General features: G+C 57.0%; 2 protein-coding genes across 2 annotated transcripts in view; one reads left to right on the top strand and one right to left on the bottom strand.

Annotated features, from left to right (window-relative positions):
- The window catches only part of TMPRSS9 (transmembrane serine protease 9), a 38,887-nt gene extending 17,872 nt beyond the window's left edge, over nucleotides 1-21,015 (top strand). The window contains exons 8-18 of the mRNA XM_028500915.2: nucleotides 701-975; nucleotides 2,395-2,531; nucleotides 3,295-3,613; nucleotides 5,144-5,315; nucleotides 5,732-6,003; nucleotides 6,596-6,732; nucleotides 9,602-9,998; nucleotides 12,052-12,223; nucleotides 13,169-13,434; nucleotides 13,571-13,707; nucleotides 14,183-21,015. Of these exons, the coding sequence (XP_028356716.1) occupies nucleotides 701-975; nucleotides 2,395-2,531; nucleotides 3,295-3,613; nucleotides 5,144-5,315; nucleotides 5,732-6,003; nucleotides 6,596-6,732; nucleotides 9,602-9,998; nucleotides 12,052-12,223; nucleotides 13,169-13,434; nucleotides 13,571-13,707; nucleotides 14,183-14,344 (2,446 nt within the window). The 3' untranslated portion in view covers nucleotides 14,345-21,015. The remainder of the gene's footprint in view (nucleotides 1-700; nucleotides 976-2,394; nucleotides 2,532-3,294; nucleotides 3,614-5,143; nucleotides 5,316-5,731; nucleotides 6,004-6,595; nucleotides 6,733-9,601; nucleotides 9,999-12,051; nucleotides 12,224-13,168; nucleotides 13,435-13,570; nucleotides 13,708-14,182) is intronic.
- Nucleotides 3,574-21,029, bottom strand: part of TIMM13 (translocase of inner mitochondrial membrane 13) — a 22,676-nt gene continuing 5,220 nt past the window's right edge. Inside the window, exon 3 of the mRNA XM_028500910.2 lies at nucleotides 3,574-3,693. Within this exon, the coding sequence (XP_028356711.1) occupies nucleotides 3,589-3,693 (105 nt within the window). The 3' untranslated portion in view covers nucleotides 3,574-3,588. The remainder of the gene's footprint in view (nucleotides 3,694-21,029) is intronic.

The raw sequence follows: 21,029 nt of genomic DNA, 5'->3' as shown, positions 1-21,029 counted from the left end.
CGCATTGCCTCCGGATCTCCCGCATGCATTTGTGCAAATAGACAAAAGAGCCTCTCACATACCCACATACCACTATCACATCCGAGAAAATTAAAAACAGCCACTCAGTGTTATCTAGTAGCCAATCCATATTCAAGGCCTCACTCGCCCTCACCCTAATCCCAGCCCTGTTGGATCCTGTCTTTGTTTAAAATACTGATAATTCGTGCACCATGTTTTGAGTGTTCTTTTGGGTTTTTTTTTTTTTGCGATCATTCTGATTTTTGACAATGCTGCATGAAAATATTATTATTATTATTTGCTGCATTGGGTCTTCGTTGCTGCGCGCAGGCTTTCTCTAGTTGCGGCGAGCGGGGGCCACTCTTCATCGCGGTGCGCGGGCCTCTCACTGTCGCGGCCTCTCTTGTTGCGGAGCACGGGCTTCAGACGCGCAGGCTTAGTAACTGTGGCTCACGGGCCCAGCCGCTCCGCGGCATGTAGGATCTTCCCGGACCGGGGCTCGAACCCGTGTCCCCTGCATTGGCAGGTGGATTCTTAACCACTGCAAAACCAGGGAAGTCCGAAAATATCATTATTAGTCTCGATGGCTGAGTTTTGGGGCGCCTCCTTAACACTTGCCTGCCGGGTGAGTGCCTCGCCCTCCTCACCCTCCGGCCCCATCCTCGGTGGGCCTCTGAGCGGGGGTTTGTCTGCCCTGCAGATTCCAAGACCCCACCGAGTGGGTGGCTTACGCGGGCAGCACCTACCTCAGCGGCTCGGAGGCCAGCACGGTGCGGGCCCGAGTGGCCCGGATCATCACGCACCCCTTCTACAACTCTGACACGGCCGACTTCGACGTGGCGGTGCTCGAGCTGCGTGGCCCCCTGCCCTTCAGCAGGCACGTGCAGCCCGTGTGCCTCCCGGCCGCCGTGCATGTCTTCCCGCCCAGGAAGAAGTGTCTGATCTCGGGCTGGGGCTACCTCAAGGAGGATTTCCGTAAGCACCTACCGCCCGCAGCCTCTCCAGGCAGCCAGCAAATTACTGCCACTTTTTTTTCCTGCATTTTTGTGCTTTTTGTGGCAGGTTTCACAAAATCTAAACAGGCCCCAAGCGTAGAGCTGAAGTGCTGGCTAGCGTCCTAAGTGCAGGAGGGCTAGGATGTGCCTTATGGGCAAAAGTACGTGTGTTAGATGAGCTTCGTTCAGGCAAGAGTTACAGCGCTGTGGGCTGTGAGCTCAGTGTTAACGAATCAACAATGTATGTTAAGCGAAGTGTCTTTAAGCAGAAACACACGTACCATCATGAGGTTACATACGTATGGATCGGCTGTGACCAGAGGCTCTCAGGAACCTGACCCCGTGTATCCCCCGGAGCAGTGGGGCAGTGTTCACTGATTCAGTGTTTGGGTAAATTTACAGAACAGGACTGCCTCATATCGACTGTAACCTGATGGTGATAAATGCTGGGAAGGAAACCAGTAGGAGAAATGAGTTGGGGGCGGGGACAGCTTTAGGAAAGGGCCTGAGATGGTGACACTTCAGCTAAGACCAGGCTTCCTACTCCAGGGACTGGGAAGGAAGCAAATCAGACAGAAACCCCTGTTCACATGGAGCCCCCAGTCCAGACCAGTGCCTCCCAATAAAACTTCCCTCAGTGGTGGACACAAGCCACATCTGTGCCATCCACAACGGGGGCCAGCAGCCTTATGAGACGGGCTAGCGCTACAAGAAACCGAGTACATTTTCACTTCATTGTAATGAATTTCCATCTGCATTTAAATAGCCTCATGTGGGCAGTGGCTACCATACCCAGACAGAACAATTCCAGGGGGCAGTAGATAATGAATAAGATAAGTGGCAAATGGTGATGTACAGAATGTGGAAAAATAAGGCAGGGGTTGGGGGGGGCTGCAATTTAAAATAGGAGATGAGAGGAGGAAGGCAGACAGATTCTGCAGGGATAAGCATTCTAGGCAGCCAGAACGGCATGTGCAAAGGGCCTGGGGTGCCAGGGTAGGTGGTCCAAGCTTGGGTATTTGGATTGAGCTGGGGGTGTGTGTGAGGGGGAGCACCCTGGAGCATTTGAGGAAAAGGCTACGTAATCTGATTTAATGTTTAGCCAAGATGGGGCTACGGCTGGGCTAAGAAAAGATTCCAGCAGGTAAGGGGGAGCTCAGGGCGGGCAGGTTTGGGGAGGGGAGGTGAGGAGCCTAGTCTTGGGGCGTTAACTTTGATGCCACTTAGCTGTCCAGGCCGAGAGGGCGGTCAGTGGGCATTGATGGACCTGGCTCATTTCTGATCTGGGGCTGCAGCAGCTGCACTGCAGCTGGGGAAACAGAAGCTCAGCCTCCTGGCCCGGGGTGGCTGCCAGGGCCCTGGAGTGCTCACCCTGCTTGTCTCTCCCCATGCTGGGCAGTGGTCAAGCCGGAGATGCTGCAGAAAGCCACCGTGGAGCTGCTGGACCAGGCCCTGTGCGCCAGCCTGTATGGCCACTCGCTCACCGACAGGATGCTGTGTGCCGGCTACCTGGATGGGAAGGTGGATTCCTGCCAGGTGAGCCCGGTGCCTGGGAAAGAGGCCAGAGGCCCCAGACAACGCCTTGCCAGCCCCTGAGGTGGCTGGGAAAGGCCCCCAGGTTTCCACCCAAGGTTCCCCTCTCCCCGGAAGGGGGAGTCTTCTGTTGCTGGTCCACCACCAAGATTTCCTCTGCTTGGTTTGTCCCATGGCTGTGGATTTCCTTTTTCTTTTTAGTTTATATCTTTGCTCTCCTTTCTAAGGCCTGGTGGGTGGGGAGCGGCTGCTACATGTGCTCAGGGTGCCACATCAGAGCCAGAAGCTGGAGAAAACGGCGGGAAATAGTAAGAGAGAGCTTGTGTTTTAGGATGAGTCACGGTGAGCTGGGTGTGAGGAGAAAGCAAAGGATAGCAAGACGGGATGAGTGAGGGCAGATGCGGCCTTGCAGGAGGACGCCGCATGATGATTGGAGGCTCCTAAGCCACTGGTGACATTACCCAAGGTCTGCTGGGCTAAGGAGAGGAGGGGATATTGTTTATTTGGGTTGGGTTTTTAACTGCCAGTGGTAGAACTGAAAGAGGTCTTAGAGATCTCATAGTCCAACTGTCCTATTTTATGTTTTTAGAAGAGGAGACTGAGGTTCCAAGATGTGAGGTATCAGCCCACACGTGCTCTGCTCCGTGAGCACGTGGGGAGAAGGCCCCCAACCAGGGCTCCTTCTCTGACCCTGTGGCTCTGGGATTGGGACCGACTGCAGCCAGGGAGCCCCGACCCCTCCTGAGGGTGTGCCTTTGTCTCCCAGGGCGACTCGGGGGGCCCCCTGGTCTGCGAGGAGCCCTCCGGAAGGTTCTTCCTGGCCGGCATCGTGAGCTGGGGAATCGGCTGTGCAGAAGCCCGGCGTCCGGGGGTGTACGCTCGAGTGACCAGGCTGCGTGACTGGATCCTGGAGGCCATTGCCGCTGCGAGCAAGCCTCTGGCCCCCACGGCGGCTCCTGCCCCGGCCATCCCCAGCACCGCCTGGCCCACCAACCCCCAGAGCCCGGTGGTCAACACACCCACCAGACCCACGCTGGCCCCCAGCGCCGTGCCTCTCGACTCAGCCACTGCTTCTAAGCCACAAGGTACTTTCTGGGGAGACAGCAAAAGTGGGTGTCCGCTCCGTGCAGGGTTGGGTGGATTGGTGCTGGCTTTCCGAAGCTCTCTGTGGGGAAGAGATGGGTGATTGATTAGTGATGTCTGTCAAGTGCCCAGGCAAAGGCTAGTGGTCATCCTTCACATTTACTGCCTGATAACACCTACTGCCAGCCAGGAGGAGGGTGTACTCAGAATATCCTGAAGGGTCAGCAAGAGGCCAGTGACCATGACGATGGGGCCAGGGTGGGAGAGCGACTGTCCTGGGGTTGTCACAGACACAAGCAGCCACACGAAGCACACAAATTATCCACCTGTCTCGACTTTGTGGTTTCCGAGGACCCAGGTCCAGTCACTGCCCGGATCTGATACTGATCCGCCTTTGTGGTCCCACAGACCTGCGAGGCTCAAAGCCAGTCGAAACTCTGCCTCTTCTTTTTTTTTTTTTAACACAAAAATCTCCTTTATTCTTAGTTGTTCCTACTCAATCATTTAACAATTCAAGATTTATATTGTAATTAATAATGTGAAATTCTGACAGACAGTGGTATACAAAGTCAATTAAGATGTGCTCCCCATCTTTATTAAATTTTTAAAAATAAAGAGTAGGAAGAATAGTAAAGTACACTCCCATTAGAAAGAATACATGGGGCTTCCCTGGTGGCGCAGTGGTTGAGAGCCCGCCTGCCGATGCAGGGCACACAGGTTCGTGCCCCGGTCCGGGAAGGTCCCACATGCCACGGAGCGGCTGGGCCCGTGAGCCATGGCCGCTGAGCCTGTGCGTCCGGGGCCTGTGCTCCGCGACGGGAGAGGCCACAGCAGTGAGAGGCCCGCGTACCGGAAAAAAAAAAAAAAAAAAAAAAAGAAAGAATACATGATTTATGTTGAGTACATACCAGTTTTTCAAAGTACTGTGTACCTGGCCAAAGATATATTGCTAAAGACACACGTACACAGGGGTACACACACATGCATACAATCAAATAAACATCACACAACACTTAATATAGAAAAAGTTATACGTAACAAAGATGAAAAAATTTTGATATTGTTTTTGCCTATGGAAATGAATATCAAATTAACTTTTTTTCTGCTTATTTTATTATTTTTTTAAAAAATTTTTATTGGGGTGTAATTGTTTAACTCTTCCTCATTTAAAGTCACCTGCACCCACCCTGCCCCCAACCCCGTAACAACCCGACTCTGCGTTTGTCCAGAGCCGCCCGGGCTGTGGCCTGTGTCTGCCGCGCCGACACTGCTGGGGACAGGGCTGCTGTGATTTTTATCTTCTCCTTTTTCGCCCATATCCCCCCAGCTGGGCCGCGTACTTGTACTTGCTTGAGACCTTAGGGCTCCTTTAAGCCTCGACTGCTTCATGTGTGTGACGGGATGATTGTGCCCTGGCCCAGCCAGAGCCCGGAGGCTGTGCCCTGTGTCCCGAGGCCCCGCTGGAACCAGGGTGGTGCCGCCGCCCGCCGAGCGGGCTGAGATGCGCGGGCCCTCCTGTCTCGTCCCCGCAGAGTGCGGGGCCAGGCCGGCGCTGGAGAAGCCCACCCGGATCGTGGGCGGGTTCGGGGCCGCCTCCGGGGAGGTGCCCTGGCAGGTCAGCCTGAAGGAGGGTTCCCGGCACTTCTGTGGAGCCACCGTGGTGGGGGACCGCTGGCTGCTGTCTGCCGCCCACTGCTTCAACCAGTAAGGCCCCCTCGGCTCCCCCGTCGTCACCGGGTCCCCCCACCATCAAATCCCCGTGCATGCAGAGACCGCTTAGGACCCAGCACGTGGCCAGGGTCACGTCCAGCTGCGGGGGGGTAGGGGGCTCTGGGGAGTGCCTCCCGGGAGGATCCTGTCGAGCTGGTCTGTGAGGGACACAGAGGGGCCGAGTTGGGGGGCAGGCTCCTCCCCTCCGCTCAAGGGCAGGTGGCATTGACCTCGGACTGTCACAAAGCCGTGGGGGTCTCTCATGCCTTCTTGTCCCAGAAGAAAATGAGGCCTGGGGGGGCTCCCTGCCTCGCCCACGGTCTCGTGGTGCCCTCCCCGGGGCCGGGGTCCCGCAGCTCTGCCCGGTGCCCTGGGGGCGGCAGGGAGTCTGAGCGGCCCCTTCCTGGCAGCACAAAGGTGGAGCTGGTGCGGGCCCACCTGGGCACCGCGTCCCTCTCGGGCGTCGGCGGGAGCCCCGTGAAGATGGGGCTCAGGCGGGCAGTGCTGCACCCCCAGTACAATCCCAGCACCCTGGACTTCGACGTGGCCGTGCTGGAGCTGGCCAGGCCCCTGGTCTTCAACAAGTACGTGCAGCCTGTCTGCCTGCCCCTGGCCATCCAGAAGTTCCCCGTGGGCCGCAAGTGCGTGATCTCTGGATGGGGCAACACGCAGGAGGGAAACGGTGAGCCTCCGCCCCCCACCCCGACCCGGGGCTCTGGTCCCGCCGCCTGCCAACCACTCACCTCTCCACTAACTCAGGGTCACAAACTCCAGCCCGTGGGCCCAATGCGGCTGCTTTTTATAAATAAAGTTTTACTGGCACGCAGCCACGCCCACTGACTTACTGACAGCCCCGGGCAGCTTTCCTGCTGCAAAAGCAGAGCTGAGTGGTCCCAGCGGGCTGTCTGGCCTGTAAAGCAGAACATACTTACTCTGTGGCCCTTTATGGAAAAGGTTTGGGGACCCTTGTGTTATACCCTTCAGAGGCCCCCCAAGAGTTAATGCTTCCTTTGAAACCTCTGAGTAGCCCCCCTGCGGGTCACCCAAGGTGCTAGGGAATCCGCTCAGGGACAGTGGTGAGATTCTAGGGTGGGACCCGCCTCCTTCTCACTGTGCGACTTTACACGCATCCCTGCAAGGCCGTGGGCCTCCGGGCCTTGGCCTGTAGGACGGGGATGGCACCTCCCTCTGGGGTCGTGGTCAGAGTGAAGCCGGCTACTGAACAGTGGTCCCTGTGTAAGTGGCCCTGGGGGGTGGTCTCCTTGTCCTGGCAGCCACCAAGCCTGACCTCCTGCAGCGGGCATCCGTGGGCATCATAGACCAGAAGGCATGCAGTGCCCTCTACAACTTCTCGCTCACGGACAGGATGATCTGTGCGGGGTTCCTGGAGGGCAAGGTTGACTCCTGCCAGGTGAGTCCAGGAGGGACCTGGTTTAGAGAGATCGTGATACGTCCAAACAGAAGATGAGGCGGCAGTTTCAAAGTATGTGGTAGATCTACACAAAATATCTACACACTGATTTTAAAAGCTGTCGTGTATATGTTAACTGAAGAAAAGCTAATCATACATGAGTACGTATATGACCACCCTGTCACACTTGACACGTGGTTGACCCATTTTTAAGGGGAAACAAATCAGCTCCAGAACATAAAAAGAAGCTAGCTGAACCATGCTATCAAGGCCAGAGAAACACACAGGTAAAGAATTCAGGGAGTTCCCAGGTGGTCCAGCGGTTAGGCTTGGCGCTTTCACTGCCGTAGCCTGGGTTCAATCCCTGGTTGGGGAACTGAGATCCCACAAGCCGCGTGACATGGCAAAAAAAAAAAAAAAAGAAAAAAAAATTTTAAAAAATGCATAGGCCAGTCTTACTTAGAAGCATAGATGAAAAAACCCTTAATAAAATATTAGCAAATTCAAGCCAGCAGGTTATGTATTATAAGGGAAATACATCACAACCAAAGTGAGTTGATGTCATAAAAAGTTTGGCTCCACACAGGACAATCCATTAATGCTATTCACTGCATTAGTACACTGAAGGGGAGAAACAGGATCATTGTCAAAATCACAGAAAAAAGCACCTGATAAATTTTTAACAACCTTTTTAATTAAAAAATTAAAAAATCCTAACCCTATGATAGACATATAATGGAAACCTACAGCAAACATCATGCTTTTAAATTTTTCTTTATTTTACCGAAGTATAGTTTACTTACAATGTTGTGTTAGTTTCTGGTGTACAGCAAAGTGATTCAGTTATACGTCTGTATGTATATACATATATACATTCTTTTCCATTACAATTTATTTCAAGATATTGAATATAGTTCCTTGCACTATACAGTAAAGCCGTGTTGTTTATCTATTTTATATATAGTAGTATCTGCTAATCCCAAATTCCTCATTTATCCCTCCCCCCTCCCCTTCCCCTTTGGCAACCACAGGTCTGTTCTGTCTGTTTCTGTTTCATAAATAAGTTAATTTGTGTCATATTTTAGATTCTACATATAAGTTATATCATATGGTGTTTGTCATTCTTTTTCTGACTTACTTTGCTTAGTATGGTAATCTCTAGGTCCATCCATGTTTTTGCAAATGGCATTATTTCATTCTTTTTTATGGCTGAGTAATACTCCATTGTATAAATGTACCACATCTTCTTTGTCCATTCATCTGTTGATGGACATTTAGGTTGCTTCCATGTCTTGGCTACTATAAATGGTGCTGCTCTGAATGTTGGGGGGCATATATCTTTTTGAATTAAATTTTTTGTCTTTTCCAGATATATGCCCAGGAGTGAGATTGATGGACCATATGGCAACTCTATTTTTAGTTTCTTGGGGGCTGCGCCGCACAGCATGCGGGATCTTAGTTCCCCGACCAGGGATTGAACCCGTGCCCCCTGTAGTGGAAGCATGGAGTCCTAACCACTGGACCGCCAGGGAAGTCCCTACTTTTAGTTGTTTAAGGAACCTCCACACTGTTCTCCACAGTGCCTACACCAACTTACATTCCCACCAACAGTGTAGGAGGGTTCGCTTTTCTCCACACCCTCTCCAGCATTTGTTATTTGTAGACTTTTTAATGATGGCCATTCTGACCAGCATGAGGTGGTACCTCGTTGTAGTTTCGATCTGCGTTTCTGTAATAATTAGTGATGTTGAGCATCTTTTCATGTGCCTGTTGGCCATCTGTATGTCTTCTTTGGAGACATGTCTATTTAGGTCTTCTGCCCGTTTTTCGATTGGGTTGTTTGGTTTTTTGTTATTGAGTTGTATGAGCTGTTTGTATATTTTGGAGATTAAGCCCTTGTCGGTTGCATCATTTGCAAGTATTTTCTCCCATTCCATAGGTTGTCTTTTCTGGTTTTTTTGTTTTTTATGGTTTCTTTTGCTGTGCAAAAGCTTGTAAGTTTGATTAGGTCCCATTTGTTCGTTGTAGTTTCGATCTGCGTTTCTGTAATAATTAGTGATGTTGAGCATCTTTTCATGTGCCTGTTGGCCATCTGTATGTCTTCTTTGGAGACATGTCTATTTAGGTCTTCTGCCCGTTTTTCGATTGGGTTGTTTGGTTTTTTGTTATTGAGTTGTATGAGCTGTTTGTATATTTTGGAGATTAAGCCCTTGTCGGTTGCATCATTTGCAAGTATTTTCTCCCATTCCATAGGTTGTCTTTTCTGGTTTTTTTGTTTTTTATGGTTTCTTTTGCTGTGCAAAAGCTTGTAAGTTTGATTAGGTCCCATTTGTTTATTTTTGCTTTTATTTCTATTGCCTTGGGAGACTGACCTAAGAAAACATTGGCACGATTTATGTCAGAGAATGTTTTGCCTATGCTCTCTCCTAGGTGTTTTATGGTGTCATGGCTTACATTTAAGTCTTTAAGCCATTCTGAGTTAATTTTTGTGCATGGCATGAGGGTGTGTTCTAACTTCACTGATTTACATGCGGCTGTGCTGTTTTCCCAATACCACCTGCTGAAGAGACTGTCTTTTTCCCATTGTATATTCTTGCCCAGGAGAGTTTTTTTCTTTAGGGTTTTCTGCTGTTTTGTTTTGTTTCCAATGCAAAAGTAAGAGCAGTCTTGGCTCAGAGAGAGGTGACTTGCTCAAGGTCACACAAGGTCTCACAGCCCCACATGGGTGAGGCCCGTCCTGCTGAGGTCCTGTACGTGTCCAGCTCTGCTGGGGAGTTTCTCCCACTCGTGGCAGCACGGGAGGGTCTGGCACTGCCTCTGAGGAGAGGGTGCCGGTATGGTCAGCTGGCCCTCTGTCCTTCCTTTTCAGGGTGACTCTGGGGGACCCCTGGCCTGCGAGGAGACGCCTGGCGTGTTCTATCTGGCGGGGATTGTGAGCTGGGGCATCGGCTGTGCTCAGGCCAGGAAGCCAGGCGTGTACACCCGAATCACCCGGCTGAAGGGCTGGATCCTCGACATCATGTCCTCCCACTCCCTCTCCACGCCCCCGCCATCCACCATGAGGACGCCCACCAGCAGCCACCCTGCCAGGACGACGGCTGGCCTCACGGTCCCGGGGGTCGTGGCCAGCAGACCCACCCCCTGGGCCACCAGCAGGGTGACCAGCCAACCTGCCGACAGGACCACCACCGCCATGACCACCACTACCAGGGGACAGACACCACTTCCACATGCCACGGAGACCACCGTGGGCTCCCAGCTACCAGGTACCAGGGGAATGGAGTGGCGCGGGCGGGTGGCAGGAGTCCTGCGTCAGTCGCTAGGGCTGCCGTCACAGCGTCCCAGTCTGCGGGGTGGAGATGGAGGTGTCGGCAGGGCTGGAGCCCTCTGAGGCCTCTCTCCTCGGTGTGAGGACGGCCGTCTTCTGCCCGCGTCCTCGTGTGGTCTCCCCTCTGTGGGTGTCTGTGTCCTAATCTCCTCTTATTATACGGACACCAGTCATGCTGGATTAGGGCCACCCGAACAACCTCATTTTACTTTAATCGTCTCTTTCTTTAAAGGCCCCATCTCCAAAAGCCCCATCCTGAGGTTCTGGGGCTCAGGGCTTCCACTTACGAATTTTGGAGGGGACACAAGTCAGACCATCGTAGGCCGCGACGGCAGGGACCCGGCACTGACAGGGCAGATGCCCACGTAACGGCTGGTCCCACAGGCCTAAGGGGGGTTACAACAGGGCAGTAACTGGCTGACAGATGTGACAGAGAACACAGCCCTGAGCTTGTGTCTGAGATGTGGAGTTCATTTTTATTAAATATTAACCAGAACCATATGAAACTGCCATATTTCTGGGTCAAAAATAAAGACCCATCAAATGTAGGCAATTTCCTATGGCTCAAATAGTTGCCGTCCGCAGCGTCCCGGGCACCAAGCGAAGAATGGGGCCCGGCTTCTGTTCCCCGCCCCCCGTTGCCCCCCCACAGTCACACAGAGGCTGGCCGTCCCCAGACACAGACCTGCACCCACAAAGTCAGGCTTATGGGCTCGCTGCAGCAAGGCAGCGCACACCAAAGAACCAAGGGGCGGCTCACCAGACAGAGGGAGGGGCGGGCGCTGTGGGATCCGGGGCAGAAGGGGTGGAGGGGATGCTGAGAGGAAGCAGAGTTTGACCGGCTCAGAGCAAAGCAGACCACGCGGCAGGGGTCTGGACATGGTGCCTCCCCGGGGACCACAAGGTTAAGACAGAGGTGGGAAGTCGAGTCCAGAGACCCCCTCAGCTGAGGTGCTGGGCTGGGCTGGAAATCGGGGCAGAGTCTCTGTGACTGAGATCCTCCAGGGTCAAGGGGACCTCGCTGCCCCTGCCCATCCAGCAGGATGCTCAGAGGAGGGGGCGTTTTGATACTTTACGGCTGCATCGTGTCCTTGGGAGAAATACTGGTTCTTGTTAACTCTGCAGCCGGCTGTCTCTGGGTCGGGCCTCCAGCCTGGTGATTCTTCCTTTTCCAGTAGCTACAGTTCTCAACGTGGGGGCCAGGAGGTGGAGGAGGGTTCCTGACATGGCACATATTGTTCGGTGTGGGGACAGGAGGGCCTTCCCCGACCATGGAGGGCAGGGGAGGCGGCTGGCTGGTGGGAGACAGGGCCGGGGAGGGGGCATGGCTGTGGAGCTGGAAGACAGCCTGTGGGAATTATCAGACGTGTACCTGAGCGCCCGCCGGTGCTGACGGCGGCCCCTACAGCACTCCTCGGAGCTACCCGTTTGGTCTTCCTACTCTTGAGTTCCGAGGGTGCACCCTGCGCTGCAGGTGGGGGAGGGGGTCTGTCACAGGACGGAGGGACTACCCTGGGAAGGACACTGCGTCACTAGACCCAGGTAAAGAGCCCCTGACAGGGCATCCAGGAAGGCCGGCCAGTGCAGGAGCTGGTGAGACCAGGCAGGGCCTCCTGGAAAGCAGCTGGGGTGTGCAAAGGCCCTGGGGCAGCAGGGAACTTGGCTCCTAGGGGACTGAAAGAGGCCTGGGAGGAGTGGGGAGCGAGAGGGGATGCTGGCCTGGCCCCCAGCTGGGGAGCTGCGGCCCCAAAGCTGAGGTTACAGGAACCAAACTTAAATGCATTATCTGAGAAAAGCCCAGAAGAGGCTCGTTTGTAGGACCAAGCGCCAGGCCCAGGGTCCCTGGGGGAAGGCGTTTTCCCGAGGTGGGTCCCCCACCCCACTCCCTCTCCCAGGCACCCGACCCAGGGCTGCGCGCAGGGGCGGAGCTGGGGCCGTCTGCGTGGAGGAGGCGTGGTCTGACCGCAGACCCACGCCCGCCTCTCCCGCAGACTGCGGCCTGGCGCCGACAGCAGCGCTGACCAGGATCGTGGGTGGCAGCGCCGCGGGCCGCGGGGAGTGGCCGTGGCAGGTGAGCCTGTGGCTGCGGCGGCGGGAGCACCGCTGCGGGGCCGTGCTGGTGGCCGAGAGGTGGCTGCTGTCGGCAGCGCACTGCTTTGACGTGTGAGTCCCGCCCGCCCCAATGGGCCGTGTCCGTGGTTCACCGGGACCCAATCGTAGCCCGAAAACTCAGGGTGTGGCTCCTCCGCGCCTTTGCCCTTTGCCTGGAAAGCCCTTTCCCGACACCCGCTGCCCCAGGCCGTCCCCTCCTCCGCACGGCCCTCCCCTGGCCACACAGGGCAGCAGGGCGAAGTCCAGTCCCCGACCCCCACCAAACGGGGCGGCCCCAGGCCGGGTCTCCGCGCCAGCGGGTCACCTCCATCCCTAGCCGTCCTGCTCGGACTGGCACCACCCTAAAGGTCACCCAGTGGGGAGTCCCCTTCCTGGCAGGGTGCGCAGTAGGAGGACCAGGCCAGGGGCCCTGCCCTCCAGGGAGAAACCCAGCTCAGGATGCTCAGAGCGGGCGGGGGGGGGGGGGGGTGGTGGTGGTGCGGGGGAGCCGTCATATTAGGTGGAAATGGACACAGCTTGTAGTGTCACCTCAGTGCCTGGGGGCCGGCTGGGCGCGTTCAGGCGCGGGGCCCCCCTCGTCCTCCCCGCTGTTCTAGGACAAAGGGACGACTCAACCGAGGTCAAGTGCCCGATCTGAGGTTCCCCAGCCGACCGCGAACGTCCAGGGAGAAACCCAGCTAGGATGCCCAGGGGGGGGGGGGGGGGGGGGTGGTGGTGGTGGTGCGGGAGAGCCGTCATATTAGGTGGAAATGGACACAGCTTGTAGTGTCACCTCAGTGCCTGGGGGCCGGCTGGGCGCGTTCAGGCGCGGGGCCCCCCTCGTCCTCCCCGCTGTTCTAGGACAAAGGGACGACTCAACCGAGGTCAAGTGCCCGATCTGAGGTTCCCCAGCCGACCGCGAACGCAGCCCCCGCGGGGCAGGGTGCCGGGGAGCCCCGGGCGAGCAGCGCCGGGGTGCGGGGACCCGGGCGGACGCTTGTCCCCGACGTCCCGCAGCTACGGGGACCCCAAGCAGTGGGCGGCCTTCCTGGGCACGCCGTTCCTGAGCGGCGCCGAGGGGCAGCTGGAGCGCGTGGCGCGCATCCACAAACACCCCTTCTACAACCTCTACACGCTGGACTACGACGTGGCGCTGCTGGAGCTGGCGGGGCCCGTGCGCCGCAGCCGCCTTGTGCGGCCCATCTGCCTGCCCGAGCCCGCGCCTCGGCCCCCCGACGGCGCGCGCTGCGTCATCACCGGCTGGGGCTCCGTGCGCGAGGGAGGTAGGCGCAGATAGGCCCCCCGCCCCCCGAGGGTTAAGGGTCCAGGGGCGTCGGGAAGGACCCCGCCCGCGCCCCCATCGGGAGTCCCAACGGCGCAGGGCGGGCGCGGGCCCACCAGGTTCCGTCTCGCCCGCAGGCTCGCTGGCGCGGCAGCTGCAGAAGGCGGCCGTGCGCCTCCTCAGCGAGCAGACGTGCCGCCGCTTCTACCCGGTGCAGATCAGCAGCCGCATGCTGTGCGCGGGCTCCCCGCAGGGCGGAGTAGACAGCTGCTCGGTGAGCGCGCTGTGCGACTGGACCGGGGCTCCGCGGGCCAGGCGCCGCCCTGCGGTGCGCTTCCTCAGATCAAACAGGGCACCTCTGGGGCCCCCGGGTTTCCTCTAGACAACCACTTAGTAGACACCCCTAAGAAGCCGGCGTTCCCCCCACCGCATCCTCCCCCGCCCCTCAGAGGGTCAGGAGCAGGCTGGGCAGAGGGTGTGGGCGGAGGCCCGGTTCTGCTCCTGGAGCGCCAGGCGGGTGCCCACCAACGTCTGCCAGGCGGATGAACGCTCACCCGAGCACTGAACCAATTTCCCAGATAATACGAGTGAGGCTCACAGGGGAAGCCACTCGCTGGGGTCACGGGGGGAGCCCGGGAGACACTCCCGCGGTGGCCCAGGAGCACGCAGATCAGGCCAGGCCAGCCCACCCTTGGCTGCTGCCGGGGAGGTACTGCCTGCTCTGAGTGCCTTTCCTCTCCTCTCCTCAGGGTGACGCTGGGGGACCCCTGGCCTGCAGGGAGCCCTCTGGCCGGTGGGTGCTGACTGGGGTCACCAGCTGGGGTTACGGCTGTGGGCGACCCCAGTTCCCAGGCGTCTACACCCGGGTGGCTGCTGTGAGAGGTTGGATCGGGCAGAACATCCAAGAGTGACCGCCACACGGCTGCCCAGGCCTGGGACCAGCGACATGAAGGTGGCAGGAACCAGCCGGCCACCCTTCCAGAGGAGGGGGTCCAGGTGGCAGGCAGGGGGTGGAGGGGCTGTGGGTAACTGGGGTGCAATCTAACTGCATATTTTGTCCCAATAAACACAGCCCCTCGTTTGCAGCCCACTGGCTCAGCCCTCCGTGTCACAGAAACGACAACTGCCCGCCCCTCAGCCAGGGCCCAGAGGTGGGAGGAAAGCTGGGGGTGGGGAGGCCTTCCCGGAGAGGGCCACCCCCAGCCTTGGGCAGCCTCACCTTCGAGGCTCCCTTTTATGTGACCGACCTCCCTGTCACCTGGGAACCCAGGAGTGCTCGGGAAAGAAGGGGAGGGGGGTGCTGAGGCTCAGTCTCCACAGAGGCCCCTACAGGGGAGACGCACAGGGTTCTCTCCGCCACACTCAGCATCTATTTGTGTGACCCCAGGAGGTCACGGTTCAGAAGGGGTGTGGCCACAACTCCCAGGTCCAAACCCGGATGCTATGCCCAGGGCATGAGGTTGATCGCCCCGAGCGTGTTGCCAGAGCTGCTCCAGGTCTTTGCTCAAAGCTCTCCAGCCCAGACCCTTAGGAGCGTCCTTGCTCACGACCCTCCGACCCCCCACCTTTAGCGGGAGTGAACACAATCTTTCTAAGTTAAGGGGTCCAGAGCTATACACACACACACACACACACACACACGCACACAAAACAAATGACAAATGGAACCACTGGGACCAAGATGGCGACAAATCTGACCTCCAACAGACTGAGTCTGGTTATACGCTGATTTGACTACATTAGCATATTAAATGACACACCTACCGGCAGCCAGGACCAGATTAAGGATCAAAACAAGATAAAAGGGGGGTGACCCCCCCCCCGCTCCCTCGAAAAAGCCCTGCCCCTCCCCCAGGAGACTACCGCATATGGCTCCCCATCGTTAACCTCACTCCTCCTCCCTTCAGAATTAAATGCCCCTCGCCAGGTGGGCAAGAAGTTCGTCTGTGAGCTTAGCTCCCACTTCTCCAGTCTTTGGCCACTGAATAAAGCTTGCGCATCTCAGCTTCTGCTTCCTTATTCACCGACTCCCAAATGGAAAAAGGACCCCCCCCCCATCCCGAGGCAGCGAGCCTTGGCCAGGCAAGCGGGGTCCATACGATTTAATTTGGGAACAAATTTTGGCGCCCAACGTGGGGCCCATTCTGTCCTGTAACTCAGGGCTGAACTCACTGACCCGGGGCTGACAAGGCCAGCTAAATAACTGGGCAGTCTGCCCCAATTCTGAACCTCTGGGCCAGTGAGGACTACCGAATTTAGTCTGAGATCTAAAAGCAGCCAAGGATCAAGTGGCGCGCTCCCCAGGTAAAGGCCCCCCGTGCAACTTATCTACAGCAAGGACGCTTGCTACAGATTGGGGCAGTGTCCAGGGGACACCTGACACGGGGTGGGCGCTGACCCCGCTCCGGCCGAGGTTTGGCTGTGAGGGCTGGCAAGTTAAGGGAAAGGATCCTGGTCGTCTCGTTGGAGACAGACCTCAGTCTAGAGGACCGGACTGGGCAGCTGGTCATCTAAACAGAGCCGACGCCCTGGCAAGGGGAGAGGCGAGATCGCACCATTGGTTGCCCGGTTGGACTAGTTCCCGGCAAGGGGCGTGGACTGGACAGGAAGCCCTCCAGAGGCCACGGCGTGGCAAGGACATCTCCTTGTGTGTGATGTGAGCCCTAGTCTCTGTTCTTGGCGCAGGGAAGCGTCAGGCTCTGACCTGTGTGGCCCTGCCTGTCCTAGTGCTCTTGGAAGTAGTACGTGCCTCAAACATAGGTACAGGCTGAGCGCTTACAGGCCTCTAGGGCGCTCGCCGCCAAACAGACTCTCGTGAAAGGGTACGCTGGTCGTGGACCAGGGTAGGTGAGCACCAGGCCCGCTGCCGCCTGGAAGCACGCGGTAGAACGCTCAGCCCCACCGCTGCGGAGTCCCCACCTCTGCGGAGTCCCCACCTCTAGGCTCTACTCGGAAACCCAAGAGCACGTCTTGTGTTGGTTCCTCTTGCCCTAACTGGCCATCCCGGGCAGGGTCCACGTCTCTCTCAGGCAGGTCTCTCCCCGCCACCCTCCATCGCAGGTCCCTAGGAATCCCTCCTCTGAGCCACAAACCCTTTAAAGATCTTGTTTTTGCCAGATTTCAGGAAAATCACTTTGCCTGGCTGGGGAAGGAAGAGGACCTCCACATTGTCCGAAGGCCTTGGGTCCTTGTAGCTGAGCGTAGAGAAAATTGGATACATGCCAAATGGGCATTCGGCCTTCCTGCCTGTTTACCTGTCACCGAGCAGGGACACGCCCTCTTTGAACAGACCTCCTTGCCTGCCAGGGAGGCCCTGCGGGCATTTCGCCTGATTGGAGAGAGAACCCTTATTTCCTACTCCGCCTTTACCCTATATCTCCAGGGACTGGTGGCTGAAAGCACCCACCTACACTGAGTATCTCCTACAGCCCCACAATGGGTCTGGCAATGTCAAGTCGCTGAATTAAAAGGGGACCTTATAACCTAGGCCCTCTCAGACAGCGCCTCCCCTTCCAGGCCCCACGCAGACTGGTTCAGGTTTCAGTTAGAGCGCCGAGACCTCTCGGTGTGGGATCCATACCACTTATCAACCCTGGGACTCCCTTCTCCCCACAGCACTTTTCAAAATGCAAATAGCGGACTTCCCTGGTGGTGCAGTGGTTAAGAATCCGCCTGCCAAGGCAGGGGACACGGGTTCGATCCCTGGTCCGGGGGGGATCCCACATGCCGCGGAGCAACTAAACCCGTGCGCCACAACTACCGAGCCTGCGCTCTAGAGCCCGCGAACCACAACTACTGAGCCCATGCGCCACAACTACTGAAGCCCGCGCGCGTAGAGCCCATGCTCTGCAACGAGAAGCCACCGCAATGAGAAGCCCACTCGCCGCAACTAGAGAAAGCCCAGGCACAGCAACGAAGACCCAACACAACCAAAAATAAGTAAATAAATTTAAAAAACCCCCAAAACGCGAGGTTACTTCTAATCTCTCTCCTGGGTTTGGAGTCTCAGCCTGACGGTCCTCGTGACATCCTCCCTCCACCAAGGGCAGCTACTCCCCCTTCTGACAGTTCACCTGAGACTCCTGAGTCATCTACCCCTACCTCTCCTGGCTCCCTGATGCCTCCTACTCCCCCCAATCCACCAGCCCCTACCTGCTGCCCCCTCCCCGACTCTCCCACCTCCCTCTCTCCACACAGCTCCCTCGGGAACCAGTCCACTGCACACCCGTCGCCACGTTCAGTACCAGCCCTCTGGGATCAGTGGGCCGTTCCCCCTTCAGGAGGTCCCCAAAGGAGGGGGCAGTCTGACCACATGTATGTACCCTTGCCTTCCCAGATCTACATAACTGGAAGGGTAGATCCAAGGGTTTGAAGGATACCCCGAGGGAGTCCTTCATGTAGTCCAGGGAATATTCACACCCACTTCCCCACTTGGCAGCTGTCCACACCCTCCTGAACATCTTATTCTCCCGGGAAGAAAAGGCACCGATTATAAGTAATGCAAGGGAGGAAGCTGATGAGACCCATCAAAATAATGCAGGACACGCTCTACACCAGCCTGGAATCCAGGCCGTTCCCAGCACGGACGCTGGGTGGGGCTGCCGAGAGGAAAACAAACGGCCGGCAGCACCTCATGCGTTTCAGGGGTGTGACTGTGAAGGGCATTCATTTGGTGAAGAAGAGACCCATAAACGGGACAAGGGTTCAGGGATCATCCGGGGCGGAAGGGAGAGCCCCCCGGCTTTCCTGGAACGCCTCAGGAGTGCCGGCGTGTACACAGACGTGAGCCTGGGGTCAGGGGCAGGGCAGGCCGTTCTCAAGGCCCATTCCACTTCCCAGAGCGCCCAGACACGAGGAGAAAATGACAGAAGTCGGAGACAGGGCCCCCGGGCCCACTCGCCAGGGCTGGAGCCAGCATTTCGGGGCTTCAACCACCGGGATCCGCGGGCGGACGCCGAGGGAACAGACGAGCAAAAGGAGCTGCCAGCATTCCAGCCGCCAGGACTCAGGGTCAGCCGGCCGCCCACTGATGACGCCCCCCCACCCACCCCGAAGGGACCCCGGGACATCGGTGAGTCGCCAGGGCTTTGAAGACCACACCCACAGTGGAGAGCAGGGCTCAAAGCCAATCAGGCTGCACAGTGCCTGGTGCAGCGCCACCGGAAGGGGGGCCCCAAAGGCCTCGAAGGAAGCCAAGGGGACCACGGTGTCCTGGCCCAGCCTCGCGGTCCCACACATGGAAGAGGAGGGCTGAAGGGGCCTCGGCTGACCCTGACCGTCGGGGGTAGAACGGCTGACATTCTAGTCACACACGGGCTACCTACTCAGTCCTGAACACCCCACAAGGCAGGCTGGCCAAAGAAAACTGTACAAGGATGGGAGTGGAAGGGGAGTCACAGGAAGGTAATAGAGCTGAGCGTAGTTTGGAAGACAGAATGTTCTCTCACTTTTCTACGTCCCGGAACGCCCAATTCCTCTAAGAGCAAGAGACCGACTACACAGATTGGCAGCTACGCTTTATCTGAGACAAAAACCTTACCACTGAAACACCTAAGACCCCCTTCCGTTCTGGAGCCCTAGTGCTACTGCCCTCGGCCAAAAATAATGGCCCAGGGATATCCCTGGTGGCCCGGGGGTAAGGCTCCACGCTCCAATGCGGAGGGCCTGGGTTCCATCCCTGGTCGGGGAACTAAGATCCCACGTGCCACGGGGCAACTGAGCCCGTGCGCCGCAACTACTGAGCCCATGCGCCACCGTGAAAGATCCCGCGTGCCGCAAGGAGGATCCTGCGTGCCACAACTAAGACCCGGTGCAGCCAAATAAATAAATTAAATAAATAAATATTTTTTTAAATGGCCCAATTATCCTTAAGGGGGTTAATCCCTCTGTACGGTCCTGCAACACTGTGGGCACCGCCGGTCCTAGTCAAGCTGCGACCCGACCACAATCACCCAGATAAAGAGCAACACCGCTTAAGGAAAGCAGCCCCGAGTGGGCTTCAAAGCCCACTCAAGCAAGGGCTTCTCAGACCCTGCCAGTGCCCTGGCAACCCTTCTATTCTGCCAGTAAAGAAGCCGAATGGGAGATACCAGCTAGTTCAGGACCCCTGGGCCATAAATGAAGCTACGGAGGAGATTCACCCTGTGGTGTGAAAGCCGTACACATTACTCTACCCTAAACCCTGAGAGGACCTGGTACTCTGTTAGACTTAAGAGATGCCTTCTTTGTGTGCCCCTAACCCCAAAATCTCATTAAGATTTTGCAACCGAAAGGCAGGAACCCCGACAGCACGAGGAAACAACTGTGCTGGGTGGTTCTGCCCTGAAGATCCTGGTGAGCTCGAATTAGAACAGGGAACTATACTTCAGCATGCGGATGACATTCCCATCACCAGCCCCACCAAAGAGCCTTCCGACTGTAACACAGCTAACGCCTTCAATCATCTGGCGGAGAGAGGACAGGAAGCTTCAAAGGAAAAAGCCCAGCTCCCCCTCCAGCGGGTAGAACACTTAAGATTTATAGTAGAAAAGGGGCACAGGGCGCCATCTAAGGAGAGGAAAGGGCTGATGTGCCAGACGGCAGGCACCCCTGGTGAGGGAAAGCAGCTCCGGGGTTTCCTGGGGATGCCTGTATAGGGATTCCCAACTTTGGCTTAATTGCTAAGCCCTTGTATGAACAATTAAAAGGGAAGAATCTTGACTTCTGGAGTGGACCCCAGTCGTAAGTGGGCACTCCTGGAACTGAAAAGCCATCTCGTGAGAGCCACCCCCCGCTTCCCCGCGACCTGAGCCGTCCCCTCCATCTACATGTACCTGAGAGCAGGAACTGCCCCGGGGGAGCTTTCACAAAACCGGGACCTCTGACTCGGGGTCGTAGCTAAAGGGTGTCCCCCGTGCTTACGGGCTGGAGCTGGTACTTCTCAGCTCTTCAGAGAGGCTGACAAATTAACCTTTGGACAGGCCCTGACCATCTGGTACTCCCACCACCTCCAGCCCCTCATAACCCTGCCAAGTCCAAGCCGCACTTCTAGACAACACGTCTGTGACTGAGGCCCTGTAATGTCCTCACCCTGCCCGCCTGCTACCTCAGCCAGGTCCCAGATTAACCCGTGGTCGTGAGAAAGCTATGGAACAGGGTTACCCCCGTCGGCCTGACCTGAAGAGCTCCCCTAGACAGAATGCAGACTCAGAGGGGTTCACCCACGGGAGGAGCTTTATGAAAGATGGGACACGAAAGGCAGGACGTGGTGGCCCAGGTGGTTTCCATCGCTCGAGGGGTGGAGGCTAAAGCTCTGCCCTCTGGCCGCTCTGCTCAGAGGGCCCCGTTAACTGCCTGGATTAACTGTCCTAATCAGGGCACTAGAGCCAGGGAAAGGAAAGCTGTCACTACCTACACGCTCATGGGGCCATGTGGAGGGGGAGGGGAACGCTGACCTCAGGGAACAAACAGATTAAGAATGAGGGAGATGGGCTTCCCTGGTGGTGCAGTGGTTGAGAGTCCGCCTGCTGATGCAGGGGACACGGGTTCGTGCCCCGGTCCGGGAAGATCCCACATGCCGCGGAGCGGCTGGGCCCGGGGGCCGTGGCCGCTGAGCCT

The sequence above is a fragment of the Physeter macrocephalus genome, chromosome 2 (genome assembly GCF_002837175.3).
Source record: "Physeter macrocephalus isolate SW-GA chromosome 2, ASM283717v5, whole genome shotgun sequence".
In the NCBI taxonomy this organism is placed as follows: Eukaryota; Metazoa; Chordata; class Mammalia; order Artiodactyla; family Physeteridae; genus Physeter; species Physeter macrocephalus.
Note: the sequence above shows the minus strand (reverse complement) of the source record. Positions and strands in the feature narration are given on the sequence as shown.